This window comes from Chiloscyllium punctatum, chromosome 11 (assembly GCF_047496795.1).
Source record: "Chiloscyllium punctatum isolate Juve2018m chromosome 11, sChiPun1.3, whole genome shotgun sequence".
NCBI classification, from domain to species: domain Eukaryota; kingdom Metazoa; phylum Chordata; class Chondrichthyes; order Orectolobiformes; family Hemiscylliidae; genus Chiloscyllium; species Chiloscyllium punctatum.
Genome location: NC_092749.1, coordinates 27,617,080 through 27,636,622, shown reverse-complemented (window position 1 = coordinate 27,636,622; position 19,543 = coordinate 27,617,080). Strand labels below are relative to the sequence as shown.

Below are 19,543 nucleotides of genomic sequence, written 5' to 3'. Positions count from 1 at the left end.
GATATTTTGTTTTAGCATTGGATTAAATTGTGCTTTGGGAGCTGCGGAAATGAGGCCATTCATAGAAGCAATTGGAAAGTGCACAACTGCTTATGTTTTATGCTATCCTAATGCAGGTCAGTACCACATAATTTTTTTTATGTACTGTGAGAGATCTGTAGATCAAAGAAGGTAGATAGCTTTCAAATACTTCAATATATAGATTATTCCTTTGTGTAACCTCAAACATAGGGTCATACAGTGCAGAAACTATTTGGCCCAACTTGTCTGTGCTGATCAGATCCCCCAATCTGACCTCGTCCCATTTGCCAGCATTTGACCTGTATCGCTCTAAACCCTTCCTATTCATTTACCCATCCAGATGCCTTTTAAATATTGTTATTGTACCAGCCTCCACCACTTCCTCTGGCAGCTTGCTCCATACATGCACCACCTTCTGCATGAAGAAGCTACCCCTCAGGGTTTTTTATAAACCTTGCCCCTTTCACCTTAAATCTACACCATCTAGCTTTGGACAAGCCCACCCTAAGAAAAAAAGCTTTGGCTATTCACCCTATCCATGCCCCTCATGATTTTATAAACCTCTATAATATCATCCCTCTGTCTCAGCTCCAGGGAAAAAAGCGCAGACTATTCAGCCTATCCCTATAATGCAAGCCATCCAGTCTTGGCAACATCCTTGTAAATCCTTTCTATACCTGCTCAAGTTTACCAACATACTTCCATGGAAGAGTGACCAAAATTGCATACAATATTCCAAAGGTGAAATTATTAATGACCTGTACAGCTTCAACATGATGTCCCAACTCCTATACTTCGTGCTCTGACCAATCAAGGCAAGTATGCAAAACAACTTCTCACCACCCTGTCAACATGTGACTCCACTTTAAGGAAATGTGCACCTGCACCCCAAGGTCTCTTTGTTCAGCAACACTCCCCACGGTTCTACCATTAACTGTATATATCCTGCCATGGTTTGCCTTACCAAAACGCAACACCTCACATTTATCTAAATTAAACTTCACCTACCACCATTGACACATCTGATCGAGGTCCTGTTGTACTCTGAGATAATCTTCTTCTTGATCCACTACACCATTGATTTTGGTGTCATCTGCAAACTTACTAACCATACCTCTTATATTCCCATTCAAATCATTTATATATCCTTGAGGCACACTGCTAGTCATAGGACACCACTCCGAAAGTCAATCCTCGACCACCACCCTTGTCTCTTACCTTCAAGCCAAATTTGTATCCAGTTGTCTAGCTCCTCTCGGATCCCATGTGATCTAACCTTTATTAACTAGTCTACTGGCAGAGTCTTGTTGAGTGCTTTGCTGAAGTCCATATAGACAATGTCTACTGCTCTTCGATCTTCTTTACCACCTCTTTGAAAAACTCAATCAAGTTAGTGATACACAATTACCCAAGTACAAGGCCATGTTGACTATCCCTAATCAGTCCTTGCCTTTCCATATGCATGCAAGTCCTGTCCCTCAGAATCCCCTCCAACAACTTACTGACATAAGGCTCATTGGCCTGTAGTTCCCTTGCTTTTCCTTACAGTCTTTCTTGCATAATGGCACCACATTCACCAACCTCCAGTCGTCTGGCACCTCACCTATGGCTGTCAATGATAAAAATATCTCAGCAAGGGGCTCAGAGATTCCTTCTGTAACTTCGCTTTCTGAGAAACACTTGATCAGATTTCTTAAATGTATTTTAAGACCTCCAGTACCTCCTCTTCTGTAATATGAACTCTTTTCAAGGCATCACTATATTTCCCCAAGTTGCCTAGCTTCCATGTCCTTCTCCAGAGTAAACACTGATGCAAAATATTATTTTAGTATCTCACCATCTCCTGTGGTTCCACACATAGCCACACAGATCTTTAAGGAGCCCTATTCTCTCTCTACTCACTCTTTTGCCCTCGTTGTACATATAGAATCTATTTGGATTCTCCATAACTCTGTTTTCCAAAGCTATCTCATGTCCTGTTTTTGCTGTCCTAATTTATCTTAAGTATACTCCTACTACTCCTTGTAGAAGTATACTCCTACTACTCTTGTAGTCCTCTTGGGATTCACTTGATCCCAGCTGTCTAATCCTAACATGAGCCTCCTTTTACATGATCAGAGCCTCATTTTCTCCAGTCATCCAGCATTCTTTACACCTACAAAATGAAAACTAAACAAGCAGAGATTCTGGGGGCTGTGGATAAGAAAGAACCTTTGCTAATGTTGCATTCATATAACAGCTCCCAGAATTTCCCACGGATAAACCCACCCCACCATCCTACTCAACCCAACTTTCTTCTCATGATTCCTCTCCTAAGGACAGTGACTCATTTCTCTGGAAGGGTTTCACAAGCTTCATAAACAGTCATCGCCTTTCATCAAAATTAAGTCTGACATTTCAGTACAGTATAGAGACTACAATGTCAGAGGTGCTATCTTTTAAATTAAAGATTAAACAAAGGTACTGCCTTCTGCTTGAGGATCTAAAGTTAAATGGTGTTACTCAAGGAAAAGCTGAGTTTTTTTTCCTGATGTCCTGGTCAACATTCCTGTGTTAACTTCACAAAGAGATTAACTAATTTATTTTCTGTTTTAGAAGCTGGATGCACCAAAATTGATGTAATATTAGTCTACAGCACAAGTGAATGAATTTCAAAAGTTGTAAAATGTTTTGAGATTGCTCACTAATACCTTTAAAACAGTATATAAATGCAAGCACTCTTGCTATCCTTAACATGTTTATTGATGCTACCTATATTGTAAATTCCTTACTGAATTCATTTATTTTTGCAATGTTCAGATTATAAATATTAGACAGTTATCCATTTGAGAGAATTCCCCTGTGATTGGTAGCCCTTACAGGTTTGATTCTCAGACTCCGACTGAGTTACTCAACTGGGTTAGCATGGAAATGTGGCTGAGGTTTCTGCACATCATTGAAGCTCATATGTAAATAACAGAGAGTACAAGTGAAAGAATTTTTAATGATGTAAAATGTTTTGACATTGCCTAAAAGTATGATAAAATGTTATTGAAATGCAAGCACTCTTGCTGTGCATTGTCCAATATTTATATATTATTTGAGCACAACATCAGCAAAGGCCCTCATCCACAGACTCAGAATCTCTGCTTATTAAGTTTTATTTTATTCTATTTTAACCTTACTGCCACGAGAAAATGCACCATTATTACACCTATGAGGAAGTAGCATAACTGAAGAATAGAAGAAAAATAAAGCCTGAGTGAAAGATACCTTTTTAATGTTATTTCTGCTTTAACTAATTAATGGAGATGCCTAACTCAAGATTTTAGATTGTTAACTATCTAATATAGGCATGTTGTACTTTTTAACTTTAGGCCTTCCCAATACGTTTGGAGGCTATGATGAAACTCCTGATGTCACTGCAAAATACCTCAAGGTACAGTTAAATATTTGAAGTTTAATTTCTAACGCACATTTATTTGCATTTAATTTTGCATTCTAAGTTCCTCCTTCTCAATTTTTGTCCTTTTCCTCATTTAAGAGTGTGGTGAGATTGACCATGGCAGCCTAAACGGCAGTTTATCATGTCTCTACGTTACCCGTACGACATTTAACTATCAACTGCACTGTATCTGAAAGTAGTTCTGCCTTCATTAAATCTCCTCTTGCCTATTCCTAGTTGTCTGTGAGAAGGTGTTGGTGAACCGTTGCAGTCCTTGTGTTGTATGTTGACCCACGATGCCCATAGGGAGGGAATTCCAGGATTTTGACTCCGCAACAGTGAAGGAACAATTATATATTTCAAGGTCAGGATGGTGTCTGGCTTTGAAGTGAACTTACAGGTGATATTGTTGCCGTCTATCTGCTATCCTTTGTAGATGAAAGTGTACTTTGTTACATATGATAGTAAATAAATCCGTGAAATTTGGATTTGGAAGGTGCTGTCTAAGGATTGTCGGTGAATTTCTCCAGTGCAGCTTGTAGATGGTAAAGACTGCTGCTACTGAGCTTTGGTGGTGGAGGGGTGGATGTGGTGCCAATCAAACAGACTGCATTGTGCTGGATGGTGTCAAGCTTCTTGAGTGTTGTTGGGGCTGCACTTATACAAGCAAGTGAGGAGTATTCCATCGCACTCTTTGTGCCTTGCAGATGATAAACAGGTTTGGGGAGTCAGGAGATGAGTCCTGCAGATTCCTTAGCCTCTGACTTGCATTTATATGGCAAGTCCAGTTGAGTTTCTAGTCAATGCTAATCCACAGGATGTTAACAGTGGGGATTAAGTGATGGTAACATTATTTGAATGTCAAGGGACAGTGGGTTAGATTGTCTTACATTGGAGATGCAGACTCAGTGCAGACTAAGAATTGAATTGCTTCTGGTTTGTTTGGCTATAATCCGTGTCATTTTGTAGCTTTATGACCTGTAAGTATAAATTTATTATTATGGAACTCTTTGCAATTGCAAATTCCTGTAATTGGAACTTAAAGATTGTGTATATGGGATGCTGAATTCAGAAAGTATTTCTCACCAATGCCCTATTTAACTGATGCATAAGCTCGCTACTTTTGCATTCAATTCCCCTTGCAATAAAACATTATGCTTCAGAAGCTAATAGAATATAATGAATTCAAAATGTTAACTCTCTCCTTCTCCACATATGTTGCCAGACTTGTTGAGTTTCTCCAACATTCTCTGTATTTGTATCAGATATCTAGCATCTGCAATATATTGTCTTGATTACTTGCTATACCTGCATACTAACCTTCTGCAATAGATCACACAGATCTCTCTCCATCGCAGAACTCTTGCTTTTTTATTCTTTTTGCCAAAATGGACAATTTAACTTTCCCATTTTGTACTCATTTATCAGATCCTTGTCCACTCTCTTAACCTATCTCATTTTGCAGGAATTCGCCATGGATGGGCTAGTGAACATTGTTGGAGGGTGCTGTGGAACAACTCCAGCTCATATCCGGTAATTGTCGAATTGCATATTTTGCTGAAAATAGGTTAAATTGCAGTTTTCATGATCATGAAGTGCTTAGGGATGCAGTACAGGTTTCTGAATGTGGAATTTTTTTTTGTTTAGTCGACTGCTATAAAGATACCTGTGAGGCTAAAAAAAAATCTAGAAATGTGGGCAAAGCGTGCTGAGGATCTGGAATGCATTACCTGTGAGTGTAGTAGAGTCAGGCTAAGTTGAGGCTTTCAAAAGAAATTAGATGGTTATTTGAAAAGGAACAGTGTGGAGGCTTACAGAGAGTAGACAGGAGAATTGCTCATTTGGATAGCAAACACAGTTGTGCTGGAACAGTTTTGTAATTAATCTCTGATAGTTGTGTGGTACCTAAATGATCTGACTAACTTTGCTGCAGGTTGATTCTTGATTTCAGCTGAAGTCAATTTGACTGATTTTCCACACTCAATGTCTGGTCTTGGATTGCTAGACAACAACATGAAGTGCTTTCTTGCATGGCAGGATAAAATGACTTTACAAGTGTCCAGACCTGGATACAATCCACTTGCCTTCTGTTCATTTGGGACATAGTATTTTCAGGGATGGTTTAAGTCTGCAACACAAGGAAAATACATGTTGTTACGTCCCTCTCCTTCGACAGTTGAAGGAACTTCATTTCACCTTTTATTGCATCTGTATATTGGTTTTTAAGTATGGAATGGGTAGAAAATGACATAATTACTTGTTTTAGTGTTTGGGCATGAAATTAGAAGATTTTATCACAAAAATATAAGATAGAAATAGGAGAGATAATTGGTTAACTAATCATACTTGAAGGTGGGCAAAATGCATTTGTATGTGTTAAAATAAGTCAACATTAAAATAATATAGGTAATATTACATAGATATGAAATTCATTAAGAAAGGGAGTCGCACACGAGGGCTAACTGATCATCTGAATGTTATATTTAAAAAGAGAGCTTGACTAAATCCAGGGGACTATAGATCAATCACCACAATTCCAAACAAACTCATCTCCAAACTCTCTGCTCCCTGCTCTGTAACTGGATTCTCTACTTCCTGACCAACTGACAGCAGTCAGTCAGGATAGGTAACAGAACCTCCTCCACAATAATCCTCTACACTGGTGCCCCACAAGGCTGCGTACTCAGCCACTACTATACTAATACACAACTGTGTGGCCAAATTCCTTTGACAAGTTTGCTGACGACACCAACATTGCTGATCAGATCTCAAACAACAAGACAATAGAATGGCGCTGAAGTGGAGATGGTGGAGACTGTCAAGTACCTAGGAGTGACGATCACTGACGATCTGTCATGCTCCACCCATGTCACTGTGGTGAAGAAAGTGTAGTAACACCGTGACTTCCTCAGGAGGCTAAGGAAATTTGGCATGTCCATAATGACACTAACAAATTTTTATGGATGCACCATAGAATTTGGGTGCATCACACCATGGTATGGCAGCCGCTCTTCCCAAGACCGAAAGAAAATAGACAAGGCCTTTTCCCTGGGATGGGGTTTCCAGAACTAGAGTTCATAGGTTTAGGGTGAGAGTGATAAGATTTAAAAGGGACCTAAGGGCAACTTTTCCATACAGAGGGTGGTACATTTGTGGAATGAGCTGCCAGGGGAAGTGGTGAAGGCTGGTACAATTTAACAACATTTAAAAGGCATCTGGATAGGGATATGAATAGAAAAAGTTTAGAGGGATATGGGCCAAGTGCTGACAAATGGGACCAGATTACTTTAGGATATCTTGTCAACATGGATGAGTTGGACCAAAGGGCCTGTTTCTGTGCTGTACAGCACTATGACTCTACAGAGAGCTGTGAACGTAGTCAAGTCCATCATACAAACCAGCCTCCGATTCATTGACTTCGTCTATACTTCCCGATGCATCGGGAAAGCAACCAGCATAATCAAAGATCCTCCCATCCAGTTTTACTCTCTTTGACCCTCTTCCATTGGGCAGAGGATATAAAAGTTTGTATACACATACAAATAGGTTCTAGAACAGCTTCGTCCCCGCTGTTAACAGATTTCTGAATGGAACTCTTGAATGTTAATCTCTCCCTCCCTCCTTCCTTCTTCCCTACTTTCTCAGCAGCTGTAATGTCATTTTCTCCATGTTTTTCTGTTGCTCTGATGCACCTCTCTACTATGATCTGCTTGTAAAGCACGTAAGACAACACTTTCCATTACACCTTGGTACATGAGACAGTAATGGATCAAGTCAAATAAAAAATAATGTCATCCTTACTGAATAGAAAATATCAAGACACAAAATGTCAAAAGAGTGTTAGTACAGGTTTCAAAAGAGGTCATGTTTGACCAACCTTAGTGATTTATGTGAAGAAGTAACAGTAAATAAGTATGATGAGATAGGCATGTTATTTGGACTTTCAGTATACCTTCAATAAGATGCTACATGGTAAACTAGTATGAGGTGCTATATTTGCTTGGTCTACTCAAGACAAGAAGGCTTCACTGGCTGAGGCTTGTGAATAGGGTGAAAGATAACTACAGCCCGAAAGAGTTGCTGTCAAGAGATCTACTCCCTGTCAAGAGACCAGCAGAGGGCGCAAAGCTCAGATTCAAGGATGCTGCCAAAAGAAATATGGAAACCTTCCACATCAATCATGACAAGTAAGATGAGCAAACCGTCAATGCCAATGGCAACACAGGCTGTGGGGCAGAAGATATCTGCTACAATGAAATGTGGTTTCAGATACTGCAAAGCTGACTCCAACCCTGCAAACAAGCCATTAGCAGAGATTATTCAGACAAAGGAATAACTTCACATGTGACACTTGACATAGACTTAGCCTTTCCAGAATCAGCTTGTTCAGCCAATAAAAAGAATGCCGCAGATGATCCTATCTGACCTCAAAGTTCTGTGAATGCATTTCTGCCCCAGATGGAAGAATGGCAACTCCTGGTACATTTTGGTGGAGAGTGAGGAGGCCATATACTTTGAAAAACATATCTATATTAAATAGAGGAGCAGAAGGTTTTGGAGATATAGTTGTAAAAATTGTTACACGTAGTGACACTGTGTGATGAAGCTATAAAAGTACCTAGCAAAACACTACATTTCATGTTTTGGAATGTACTAAAACAAAAGAGAGATTATGACAAATTTGTTTGAAACTTTGGTTAGACTAGACTGAGTACCAGGAGCAGTCCTGATCTTTGAAAAGAAAATAGAGTCAGTGGAGCAGGTGCCAAAAAGATATATCTAATCAGCTTTGGGATCTCTTCTGAAGAAAAAATATGATAGAAGTAACCTGATTAAAAAATATTTAAAATTCTGCAAGGGTTTGATAAGATACATGTGGGGTAAGTATTTTGTCCTGCAGGGGAAACCAGAGCTTGAGGTCACAAATGTAAGATCATCACTTTTAAAAACAAAATCCAATAAGAAATTCAGAATAAATTTATTTACCCAAGGAATAACTAGAATGTTGAGGAGAAAGTAATCCATCTATTTAAAGGGAAGCCAAATAGAGGAAGAAATATGAAGATATCTTAATGGGATTTGATTTAAAAAAGATTGGGGGAGGTGGTGCAATGATGCTTACATGGAGTTTAAATACCAGCCAAAATACTCATTTCTTTGCTGTAAATGCTACATAATTATGTATTATTCTTATTTGATTAATGTTGTGCATCTTATTTTAGGGCAATAGCAGAAGCAGTCCAAAAATGTAGACCTAGAATTCCTCCTCCATCTGTTTTTGGAGACTTCCTGTTACTGTCAGGTAAATAGATGAACAGGTTAGTATGCTTATATATAAATACTAACCAATCTGTGTCTCATTTAATTACACTACATTTGGAGAGGCAGGGAACCCCGGAGCCAACTTTTGTCTTTGACTGATTGGAGAACTAGACCAATTAGGAAAACCTAAAGTTTTTATTCTGTTTCAGCTTTGAAGAAAAGTTTGCCTTATGGTACCAGCACTAATCACTTATTAGTTAATGACATCATCAAAACTGCTCAACGGATGGTTTGAATTTTTCTGTTCCAGAGAGGATTGGAGGTGGAGTCTGTGTAAATGGGGTGTAATAACGCAGAAATCCAATTGGAAAGGAGCATTGTTTATTGTTGAACATTAAAATAGAGCCATGGCTAGTTCCAACCTGGGACAGACAATTCTGCAGACTCATCTGAGTCTGCTTTATTCTCTAATCAACATGTTCAAACACATGATTACACACCTCTGGAGCAAGTGGAACTTGAACCTGGGCCTCCTGGCTCAGAGCTCGGGACACTTCAATCATTTTGTAAGAAGTGCCAAGTGAATGATCCATTTCAGCCTCCTCCAGTGGTCTCAGCATTACAGATACCAGTCTTCAGTCAATTCAATTCACTCCATGTGATATCAAGAAATGGCTGGAGGCACTGGACATTATAAAGGCTACAGGTCCTGACAACATTCTGGCAATTGTCCTAAACGCCGTTGCTCCAGACCTTGCCAGTCCCCCAACTAAGCTATTCCAGTACAGTTACAACACTGACACTAACAATGTAGAAAATTGTCCAGATATGTCCTGTACTCAAAGGAAAAAGGATCAATCTTACCCGACCAATTACTGTCGATTATCAGTAAAGTGATGGAAAGTGTCACCACCAGTGCTATCAAACAGCACATGCCCAGTAATAACCTGCTCAGTGACACCCAGCTTGGATTCTGCCAGGGCCATTCAGCTCTTGACCTCATTACAGCTTTGGTTTAAACATGGGCAAAAGAACTGAATTCCAGAGGTGAGGTGACTGTGATATCAAGGCTGCATTCAACTGAGTATCGCATCAAGATGCCCTAGCAAAGCTGGAATTAGTGGGTATCGGGGGGCATACTTGCCATTGGTTGGAGTCATACCTGACACACACTCAATGTCCTGGGATACACCTGATCAGGTCTTGGAGATTCATACATCTTTTCTGCTTTTTAAGACCTCCACTTCCTCTTCTGTAATGTGGCCTGTTTTCAAGACATTAATATTTATTTCCTGGGGTTCTGTAGCCTCCATGTCTTTCTCCATAGTAAATACTGATGTAAAGTATTCAAGTAGTATCTCTCACATCTCTGTGGTTCCACACATAGACTAACTCGTTGATCTTTAACGGGACCTATTCTCTCCCTGGTTACTCTTTTTGTTCTTAATACATTTGTAGAATCTCTTTGGATTATCTTTAATATTTTTTGCCAGGCTATCTCAAACCTGTTTTGCCCTCCTGATTTCCCTCTTAAGAATGTCCCTACTCCCCATTTACTCTTCAAGGGTTTGTATCATCTACGGCCATGTGTGAAATGCCAAAGGAGGGTTGATAATGTTGTGGCTTTATTTAAGAAAGGCTGCAAGGAAAAGCCTGGAAACTGTAGACTGGTGAGTCTAACATCAATGGTGAGTACGTTGTTGGAGGGGATTCTGAGAGATAGGGTTTGCTTGCATTTGAAGAGGCAAGGACTGATTTATGGATAGTCAGCATAGCTCTGTGCATGGGAGATTTTGTCTCTCAAACTTGGTTGAGTTTTTTTTTGAAGATGTGACCAAGAAGATGGATGAGGGCAGAGTGGTCGACATTGTCCACATGGACTTTAGTAAAGCATTAGACAAGGTTTCTCATAGTACTGGTTGGTAAAGTTAGATTATGTGGGATTCAGGGACAGTTTGCAAATTGGATACAAAATTTGCTTAATGGTAGGAAACAGAGGGTGGTGGTGGAGGAGGGTTATGTTTTGAACTGGAAGCCTGTCACCAGCATGGAACAGTGCTGAATCCACTGTTGTTTTTCATTTTTATGTAGATGATTTGGATGAGAATTTAAGAAGCATGGTTAGTAAGTTTGCAGATGACACCAAAATTAGTAAAGAAGGTTGTCTAAGATTACAAAGAGATCTTGGTCAATGGACCACAGAGTGGCAGTTGGAGTTTAAGTTAGATAAATGTGAGGTGTTACTTTTTTTTTAAGACAAACAAGAGCATTACTTACACAGTTAATGGGAGGGCCTTTGGGAGTGTTGTCAAACAGGCTTAGCGGTTCAAGTACATAGTTCTTTGAAAGTTGTGTCACACATAGACAGGGTGTTAAAGAATACATTTACCTTCATTGCTCAGACCATTGAGTAAAGGTGTTGGGATGTCATGTTGTGGTGGTTTGGGATGTTGGTGAGGCCACTTTTGGATTACTGTTCTGGTCACCCTACTATTAAAAGGATATTATCAAATTAGAGAGGGTGCAGAAAAGATTTACAAGGATGTTACCAGATTGGGAGGGTTTGAGTTACAGGGAGAGGCTGGTTAGGCTGGGACTTCTTTCACTGGAGTGTCGGGGGTTGAGAGGTGACCTTTATACAGGTTTATAAAATCATGAGGGGGCATAGATATGGTGAAGATTTCTTCCTTAGGGGAGGGGAGTTCAAAGCTAGAGGGCATATTTTTAAGGTGAGAGGAGAAAGATATAAAAGGGACCTGAGGGGCAACTTTTTCAGAGAGTGGTTCACATGTGGAATGAACTGCCAGAGGAAGGGGTAGATGCAGGTACAGGTACAACATTTAAAAGACATTTGGGCAGGTACATGAGTAGGAAAGGTTTGGAGGGATATGGCTAAATGCAAGCAAGTGGGACTAGTTTAATTTGGGAAATTTGGTCAGCTTGAACATGTTTGACAGAAGAATCTGGTTCCATGCAGTGTAACTCAGTAGTGTCCTAGATCCAATCATCTTCAGCTTCTTCATCAATGACCTTTCTTCCAACATAAGGTCAGAAGTGGGAATGTTTGCTGACGATTGAACAATGTTCAGCACCATTTGTGACTCCTCCGATACTAACATAGTCCTTGTTTAAATGCAACAAGATCTGGACAATTTCCAGTTTTGGACTGGGCAAGTGGCAAGTAACATTTGCACCTCAAAAATGCTAGGCAATGACCATGCCCATCTGACGATACTATGGACTTAAGAGGTGTATTTTGAACTATTTTTGTTTTCGAAGAGAGGCATTGAGCCAGAGGTGATAAATAGTCTCTCCTCAGCCAATAAATTAAAGCTTTTATGAGACCCTTTCTCTTTTAGCATAAAAGAATCAGGCTCCCACAGAAGCAGGGTTTTTTAAGTTTAACTTTAGTTGTCGGTGTTTTGCCATTAGTTGTGGAAACTGCCATACACAACTCTGTCAGAATTTTCTCGATGTTCTTTTCCTCCTGGACTGCAGAACCACCGCATGTAAGACAATCTCTTTTACTGAATTTGCCTATGCCAAGGGTGTGTTTATGGGAAGTTACTGTATTGCAATAATTGCTGTTTCATAGTTAAATAATCTATTATTCTGTTAAGTTTTCCAGTAGAGTTAAGGTTATTCCAATTCTTCTTTTTTCATTATATTATAGCTGTAGAGTAAGAATAAAGTGTGCTTTGCTTAAAGTCTAATGGTGTGACTAATTGAATCACATCTGGGATGCCTGAAAAATAAGATAAGTTAGGGTCCAGGCTATCTCTTTGCTATATTTTGAAGGGGTTTGGTTTGGTCCATAACATCCAAAAAGAGACAATCAAATCACTGCCCCTTAACATTCAATGTGTTGCCATCAATTAATCCCCACTATCAACATCCTTGGGGTTACCATTGACCAGAAATTCAACTGGACTTGCCATATAAACGCAGTGGCTGCAAGAGCAGGTCAGAGGCAAGGAATACAGTGGTAAGTAACTCACCATCTGACTCCCAAGAGCCTGTTCATCACCTACAAAGCACAACTCAGGCGTATGGTGAAATACTCCCTACTTACCTGGATTGATGCAACTCCAACAACACTCAAGCTTCACACCATCAAGACAAAGCAGCCTGCTTGATTGGCTACACTTCCACAAGCATCTACTCCTTCCACCACAGATACTCAGTCACAGCAGTGTGTACTATCTACAGGATGCACTGAAGAAATTTAGCAAAGATCCTTAGACAGCACCTTCCAAATCCACAACCACTTCCATCTAGAAGGACAAGGACAGCAGACATGTGGCAACATCACCATCTGCAAGTTCACATCAAAGCTGCTCACCATTCTGATTTGGAAATATTTCAACTTTCCTTCATTGTCGCTGGGTCAAAATCCTGGAATTCCCCCGCTAAGGGCATTGTAGGTCAACCTATACCAGGTGGACTGCAGCAGTTCAAGAAGCCAGCTCATCACCACCTTGTCAAGGGCCAACTGGAGACCAGCACTAAATGCTGGCTAGCCAGCAATGCCAATGTTTCACAAGTAAATAAAAAGAAAACTTACCACCGGAGCAGCCAGGTCGCTTTAATTTATTTTTTTAATTAATGTGTTCGGAGATGTTGTTACACACATGTGGAGCAAGTGGGACTGAACCTGAGCCTTTCTGGTCCAGATTGCACCACAAGAGCACGCTAGATGCTTTACATAAGGCTCCCAAATGAGTCAATCGAATGTGTATTGCTTCAATGTTAGTAGTTAGAAGTAAATGCATTGAATTTCAAGGTGCATTTGATTCGTATTGTGGTGCACAACAGTAGCCATGACAGTTATTGCATTAATTTTTCTGTTATTCTACTCTGCCTCGAATACATTCAACAAGCTGTTTGAATTTATTTTATGTCTTTTTTTTCCTTAGGTCTTGAACCGTTTAAAGTTGGACCATATACCAACTTTGTCAATATTGGAGAACGTTGCAATGTGGCAGGGTCTAGAAATTTTGCGAAACTTATTATGGCAGGTAATTATGAGGTAAAGTGCATCTTAACTTTCATTGCTGTAAATTTGTGTTCTTTAAATGCTTAATTCAATTTTTATAAATCCATAGTGCCTCAAACTGCGAGAAATCAGGTGGTTGAACATCAACATTGTAATGCAAAAGGAAAGGAGGAATTAGTGTAAATCTCACTTTTTTTTGTCTGATACATGGATGTGCAGGTATAACAGTAATCCTAGGTAGTGTAGGAGGAAGAGCTTATTGTACCTGTATACTTTTGGTCATCCAGTGGACAAACCCTGGGATACATCTTGCACTACCTAGCTTTAGTGCTCGCACTGGATCTGATATTGGAATTAAACTGCTTTCGTAACCTTGTACTCTTAACATCGAGCAAATATTGCGTTGTGACTGCATCTGAAGAATACTATTTTTCTAACTGCAATGATTTAAATTACAAATCTTATTCAAAGGAAAATATTTTATTTTAAAAACAATGGAGTGAAATTTTGGTATTTCGAAAGAAAACGTGGGTTGACATGTTATTTTCTGTATAACATTAAAGACTAAGTGGTAGTTGTTTAACTGTCTTTTAATCCTAATTGTAGGAAGCCTTGAATGTAGCAAAATCACAAGTAAAAATGGGAGCCCAAATCCTGGATATCAACATGGATGATGGAATGTTAGATGGCAAGAGTGCTATGACCAGATTCTGTAACCTTGTAGCAACAGAACCAGATATTGCCAAGGTTTGTACAAAATCCCCTAAAAGCAATTATTGCTCTAGAAATAAGCAGTAAAATAGTGAAAGAAAGACAGATGTTTGACCAGAATCTGTATTTGAACTGTGTTAGAACATAGAACAATACAGCACAGAACATGCCCTTCAGCCCACGTTGTTGTGCTGACCATTGTGGGCGGCACGGTGGCACAGTGGTTAGCACTGCTGCCTCACAGCGCCAGAGACCTGGGTTCAATTCCCGCCTCAGGCGACTGACTGTGTGGAGTTTGCACATTCTTCCCGTGTCTGCGTGGGTTTCCTCCGGGTGCTCCGGTTTCCTCCCACACTCCAAAGATGTGCAGGTCAGGTGAATTGGGCATGCTAAATTGCCCATAGTGTTAGGTAAGGGGTAGATGTAGGGGTATGGGTGGGTTGCGCTTCGGCGGGGCGGTGTGGACATGTTGGGCCGAAGGGCCTGTTTCCACACTGTAAGTAATCTAATCTAATCATTGATCCTCATGTATGCACTCTCAAATTTCTGTGACCATATGCATGTCCAGCAGTCTCTTAAATGTCCCCAATGACCTTGCTTCCACAACTGCTGCTGGGAACGCATTCCATGCTCTCTCAACATTAATAAATGTTAATTGTCCTTGTTGTTTCCGTAAGCGTAATCTTACTATTGTTAATACTTAAAATGATGAGGACTCTTGTGGTGCTATGTTAGTCTGACCTCTTGAGTCAGAATGCCCGAGTTCAAGTCCCACCTGGTCCAGAGGTGTGTAATAGCATCTCTGAACTGATCGATAGACATTCGGCAGATGACATTTAATGCAGGGAAGTATGAAGTGATTCATTTTGGTAGGAGGAGGAAGGATAGGCAACACAAAATAAAGGATACAATGCAAAAGCAGAGAGATCTGGAGTATAGATGCACAAATTATTGAAGGTGGGAGGACCAGCTGAGAAAGATGTTCATAAAGCATAGAGCATCCTTGGCTTAATTAATAAGTGGATTAGAATTCAAAAACAAAGTAGTTATGATAAGGCTGTATTAAACATTGATTCAGGCTCATATAGAGTATTGCGTCCAGTTCTGGAACACCACACTTTGGATGGATGTGAAGGCATTAGAGACAGCGAACAGATTTGAGTGATTCCTGGGATAAGGAATTCTAGTTACAACAGATGGGAGAGGCTGGAGAACTTGGACAAGGGAAATCTGAGAGAAATTTTGATAGACATATTCAAACTTTAGACAGGTCTGAACAGAGAAGATAAGGCAAAACTGTTCCCATTGGTTGAAGGATTGAAAACCATTAGGACACCGATTTAAAGCAAGTGGTAAAACAAACAATGATGACATGAGAATAATCTTTTTCATGCTGTGGCAAGTGGTTAGGATCTGGAATGTACTGCCTGAGAACATGCGCAGGCAGATTCTCTTGTGGCTTTCATAAGTGATTTGAGTAATTATCTAAAGAGAAACAAATAGCAGAACTATGGAGCAACAGAGAACAGTCAGGTGTTTGGAACTAGGTGAGTTGCACTTGTTGGAAGCCAGTGTGAACACAGTAAGGTGAATGGCCGCCTCCTGTGCTGTAACCATTCTATGCTTCTATGTCTGTTAAACAAATCGGGCTAACAGTAAGTATATATTTTTTCTGTCAAAGGTTCCCTTGTGCATTGATTCGTCTAATTTTGCTGTGATTGAAGCGGGGTTGAAGTGTTGCCAGGGCAAGTGTGTTGTGAATAGCATCAGTTTGAAGGAAGGGGAGGAAGACTTTCTGGAAAAGGCACACATTATTAAACGCTTTGGGGCTGCTGTCGTAATAATGGCATTTGATGAGAAAGGACAGGTAAGAGAGTTGAATTAAACAACAAGTAGTTATAATTTCCTTGCATTTTCCAACAATTCTTGAATTTAACTTTAGCTTATTAAATTGCCTTGAGTTATTATCATGTAGTTTTACTTTTATTCCCTAATTTGAGGTCAAGAAGTTAATGAATACTTTATGGTAATTTATCAACTTACACTATGGTTCCAAGAGAAATTTGTTCATAATCATTTCCATTTATCAGGATCTCAGTTCAGGATTCAAGAAATTAAAGTAAGATAAAAGAGAGGGGAAATTGTATTCTGCCTGCTGAAGTTGGTGGAACATTTGTTATTGGAATATGGAGCAGAAGTTTGTAGGTGATAGAGCATTAACTGGCTGGAATCAAGATTCTTGCCTTGCACAGGCAGGTGGTGTCACCTTAGAGAGCTGCCAGCCAGCGTGATTGGCCAGAAAATCTTGATTCTATGATTCCAAGTCCTGGTGCCAGGTTGATGGTAAACATTGAGCTCTCACAGCAAAGATTGGAGTAGAAGCCAAGGAGAGTGACGATTGATGTATATTAGCAACAGCATGCTTAGACTGTTGCACTCAGCTAGAGCAGACCTTGTTGGGAGAGGAATGATCCCTTATCTGGAAAGGGAATTAAGAGGAATACTCTCACCGCCTTTCCATCCTTCAACTGGATGACCTGCCAGGTCTCCAGCTATGTCCCTGACCTCACCCACTGGCCTCAAAATTAAGGTCATGCAGGTGAGCCCATTAATTGGCTGCTTCAAGGTTATCACCACGTAATTGAAGTCAGATGGAGGATGGCACCAGGGCTATTGTGGAACATTTTTGGGACCTCAATATTGCAAACCCTACATCAGCATAAATTTTGTCCATAAAGTTTATGCTGAGGAGGAGGATGACATCTAGTGGCAAAATGCATTACTACATCAAACTGCACACAAGTCCCCATTTAACACTGCCCCATTTAACATTGTTTCCCTTTTAATAGGGTCAACTAATGGGGTCTGTAATCTTGTTTAATGTTGCAAGATTCATTTCAACATTGTTTTCTGCCAGCCTAACAAATCTCATGCAACCCAATTGGTGTTATATTGAAGCAGCTTTTTCCACTCTGCAATCCTCTGGCTTGCTTCCTCTCTCTGCCCAACACTCTATCTTATCTCTGCCTGTTCCTGACCCTGCAACTTGAGGCTTCTCCCCATGCCTGATCCACCTACTTGTGGCTTCTTCCTGTCCCTGACCCTCTGACTTGAGGCCCTTCAGGCACTCCCAGTTGCTGACCCTTTGACTTAGCCTTTCTCCATTCCTTGTCCTTCTCCCTTTGAATAAACCCCCAAACTGTGACATATCCACATGAATGATCCACAACCTGCATCTATTTCTCATCCATGATCTTCAACTCTTCAGCCCTGCCCCATATCTGACCTTTCAACTTGTGGCCACTTCCCATCCTATCTCTCCAATTTGTGACCCCTCCCACTCCCTGACTCTCCACTTGTGGTCAATCTCCCTGACTACCCTCTCTCTCCCTGATTCATCCTCTTGTCTTTCTCTCGCCAATATGCATGCTGTTCAAGATTCAGATCTGATTAGAAGGCAAAGCTTCTGGTTTGTAAAAGTATATGCTTGGACTTTATGCAATTCATCTTTTTTAGAAAATGACTGTCAAATCTGCTCCTCCTACTCTCGCCTCTAATCTCAGAGTTCATGCTCCCAGTCAGAGGGATGAGGATGGAGATAGGCTGCAGGTTGGAGAGTCAGGTAGGGGAATTGACCAGGACCAGGGTGGGAGTATTGGTGGTGATATGTCGAGAAACAAGATTGGCTCAGGAAGTACTATAAATATAAATTTATGCTCTTAACTTAATAAAGTTAAAATATGTCTTTCATTTATGAATTTAAATTATTTCACCTTAAGAGACAAAATACTTTTTTATGTAAGGAAGGTCCGACAGATCCTAATTATATATTTTACATTGATTTTAATAGGAAAGTGTGATTTTAAAGTCATGATTTTCAGGAATACAACTGCAACTTTAAGTGAAGATTTTTGCACTCTTGTGAAATGTTGTGCCATTAGTATTTGGGATGGATAGGTATGGGAGTTGCTTTACAGGGTTCAGTGTTTCAGAAGATCCAGAGTTTACAGCCCATTTGGTTTCTGTCCTCAACGACATGCAAACGCACCATCTCTGAAAATTTAGTGCTATCAATGTTTTACTTCAGCATGTCTCTCATCAATTAGACATAAAGCTATCTGTAACTCAACATTGGTGATATTACAGCCATAAATCCATATTTCTTTTGTGGTGCAATTGCTTTTTATAATCTCCATGTGAAATGGTCCAAAACATTGTACGGAAGTGATTGTATATGTGAGGCAGCTGTTGGTAATTTGGAACAATAAGTATATAATGTGTAAAATGCAAGTTAGCATTTTGACACTGAAGCTATCACACCTTTATAAATAAAAAATTCACAGTCTCTAAAGTTATAACTTGAAAGATACTATATGATCATGTTCAGAAATTATAGACCTGTAAATTAATTATTGCAAGTTAATGTATGTCAGTTGACAGAAGAACAGTTAGAGATTAAACAGAATGAAATCATAACTATGGTTTGTGTTCCTTCATTAGGCAACTGAAACTAATGATAAAGTGGAAATATGTACTAGAGCCTATGAGCTGCTTGTGAACAGAGTGAAATTTAATCCAAATGATATAATATTTGATCCAAATATACTGACAATTGGAACTGGAATGGAGGAGCATAGTCTGTATGCTGAAAATTTTATCAAGGCTACTTCAATTATAAAGGTAAGTGTACATAAGGTTTACAAGGTAAAAACAATGACTGCAGATGCTGGAAACCAGATTCTGAATTAGTGGTGCTGGAAGAGCACAGCAGTTCAGGCAGCATCCAAGGAGCAGCGAAATTGACATTTTGGGTGAAAGCCCTTCAGGAATAAAGGCAGAGAGCCTGAAGCGTGGAGAGATAAGCTAGAGGAGGGTGGGGGTGGGGAGAAAGCAGCATAGAGTACAATTGGTGAGCGGGGGAGGGGATGAAGGCGATAGGTCAGGGAGGAGAGGATGGAGTGGATAGGTGGAAAAGGAGATAGGCAGGTAGGACAAGTCCAGACAAGTCATGGGGACAGTGCTGAGCTGGATGTTTGGAACTTGGGTGAGGTGGGGGAAGGGGAAATGAGGAAACTGTTGAAGTCCACATTGATGCCCTGGGGTTGAAGTGTTCCGAGGTGGAATATGAG

The 19,543-nt window shown here is 40.1% G+C and overlaps 1 protein-coding gene across 5 annotated transcripts in view; it reads left to right on the top strand.

Annotated features, from left to right (window-relative positions):
- mtr (5-methyltetrahydrofolate-homocysteine methyltransferase) overlaps nt 1–19,543 on the top strand; it is a 76,347-nt gene that overhangs the window by 15,071 nt on the left and 41,733 nt on the right. For 2 of the 5 annotated variants that reach the window (XM_072580548.1, XM_072580549.1), the window contains exons 9-16: nt 16–116; nt 3,378–3,439; nt 4,911–4,978; nt 8,668–8,747; nt 13,624–13,736; nt 14,310–14,450; nt 16,096–16,281; nt 18,915–19,094. In XM_072580548.1, the coding sequence (XP_072436649.1) occupies nt 16–116; nt 3,378–3,439; nt 4,911–4,978; nt 8,668–8,747; nt 13,624–13,736; nt 14,310–14,450; nt 16,096–16,281; nt 18,915–19,094 (931 nt within the window). Of the gene's footprint in view, nt 1–15; nt 117–3,377; nt 3,440–4,910; nt 4,979–8,667; nt 8,764–13,623; nt 13,737–14,309; nt 14,451–16,095; nt 16,282–18,914; nt 19,095–19,543 lie in introns of those variants that run through there. The other 3 variants (XM_072580550.1, XM_072580551.1, XM_072580552.1) reach the window with 3 other exon arrangements.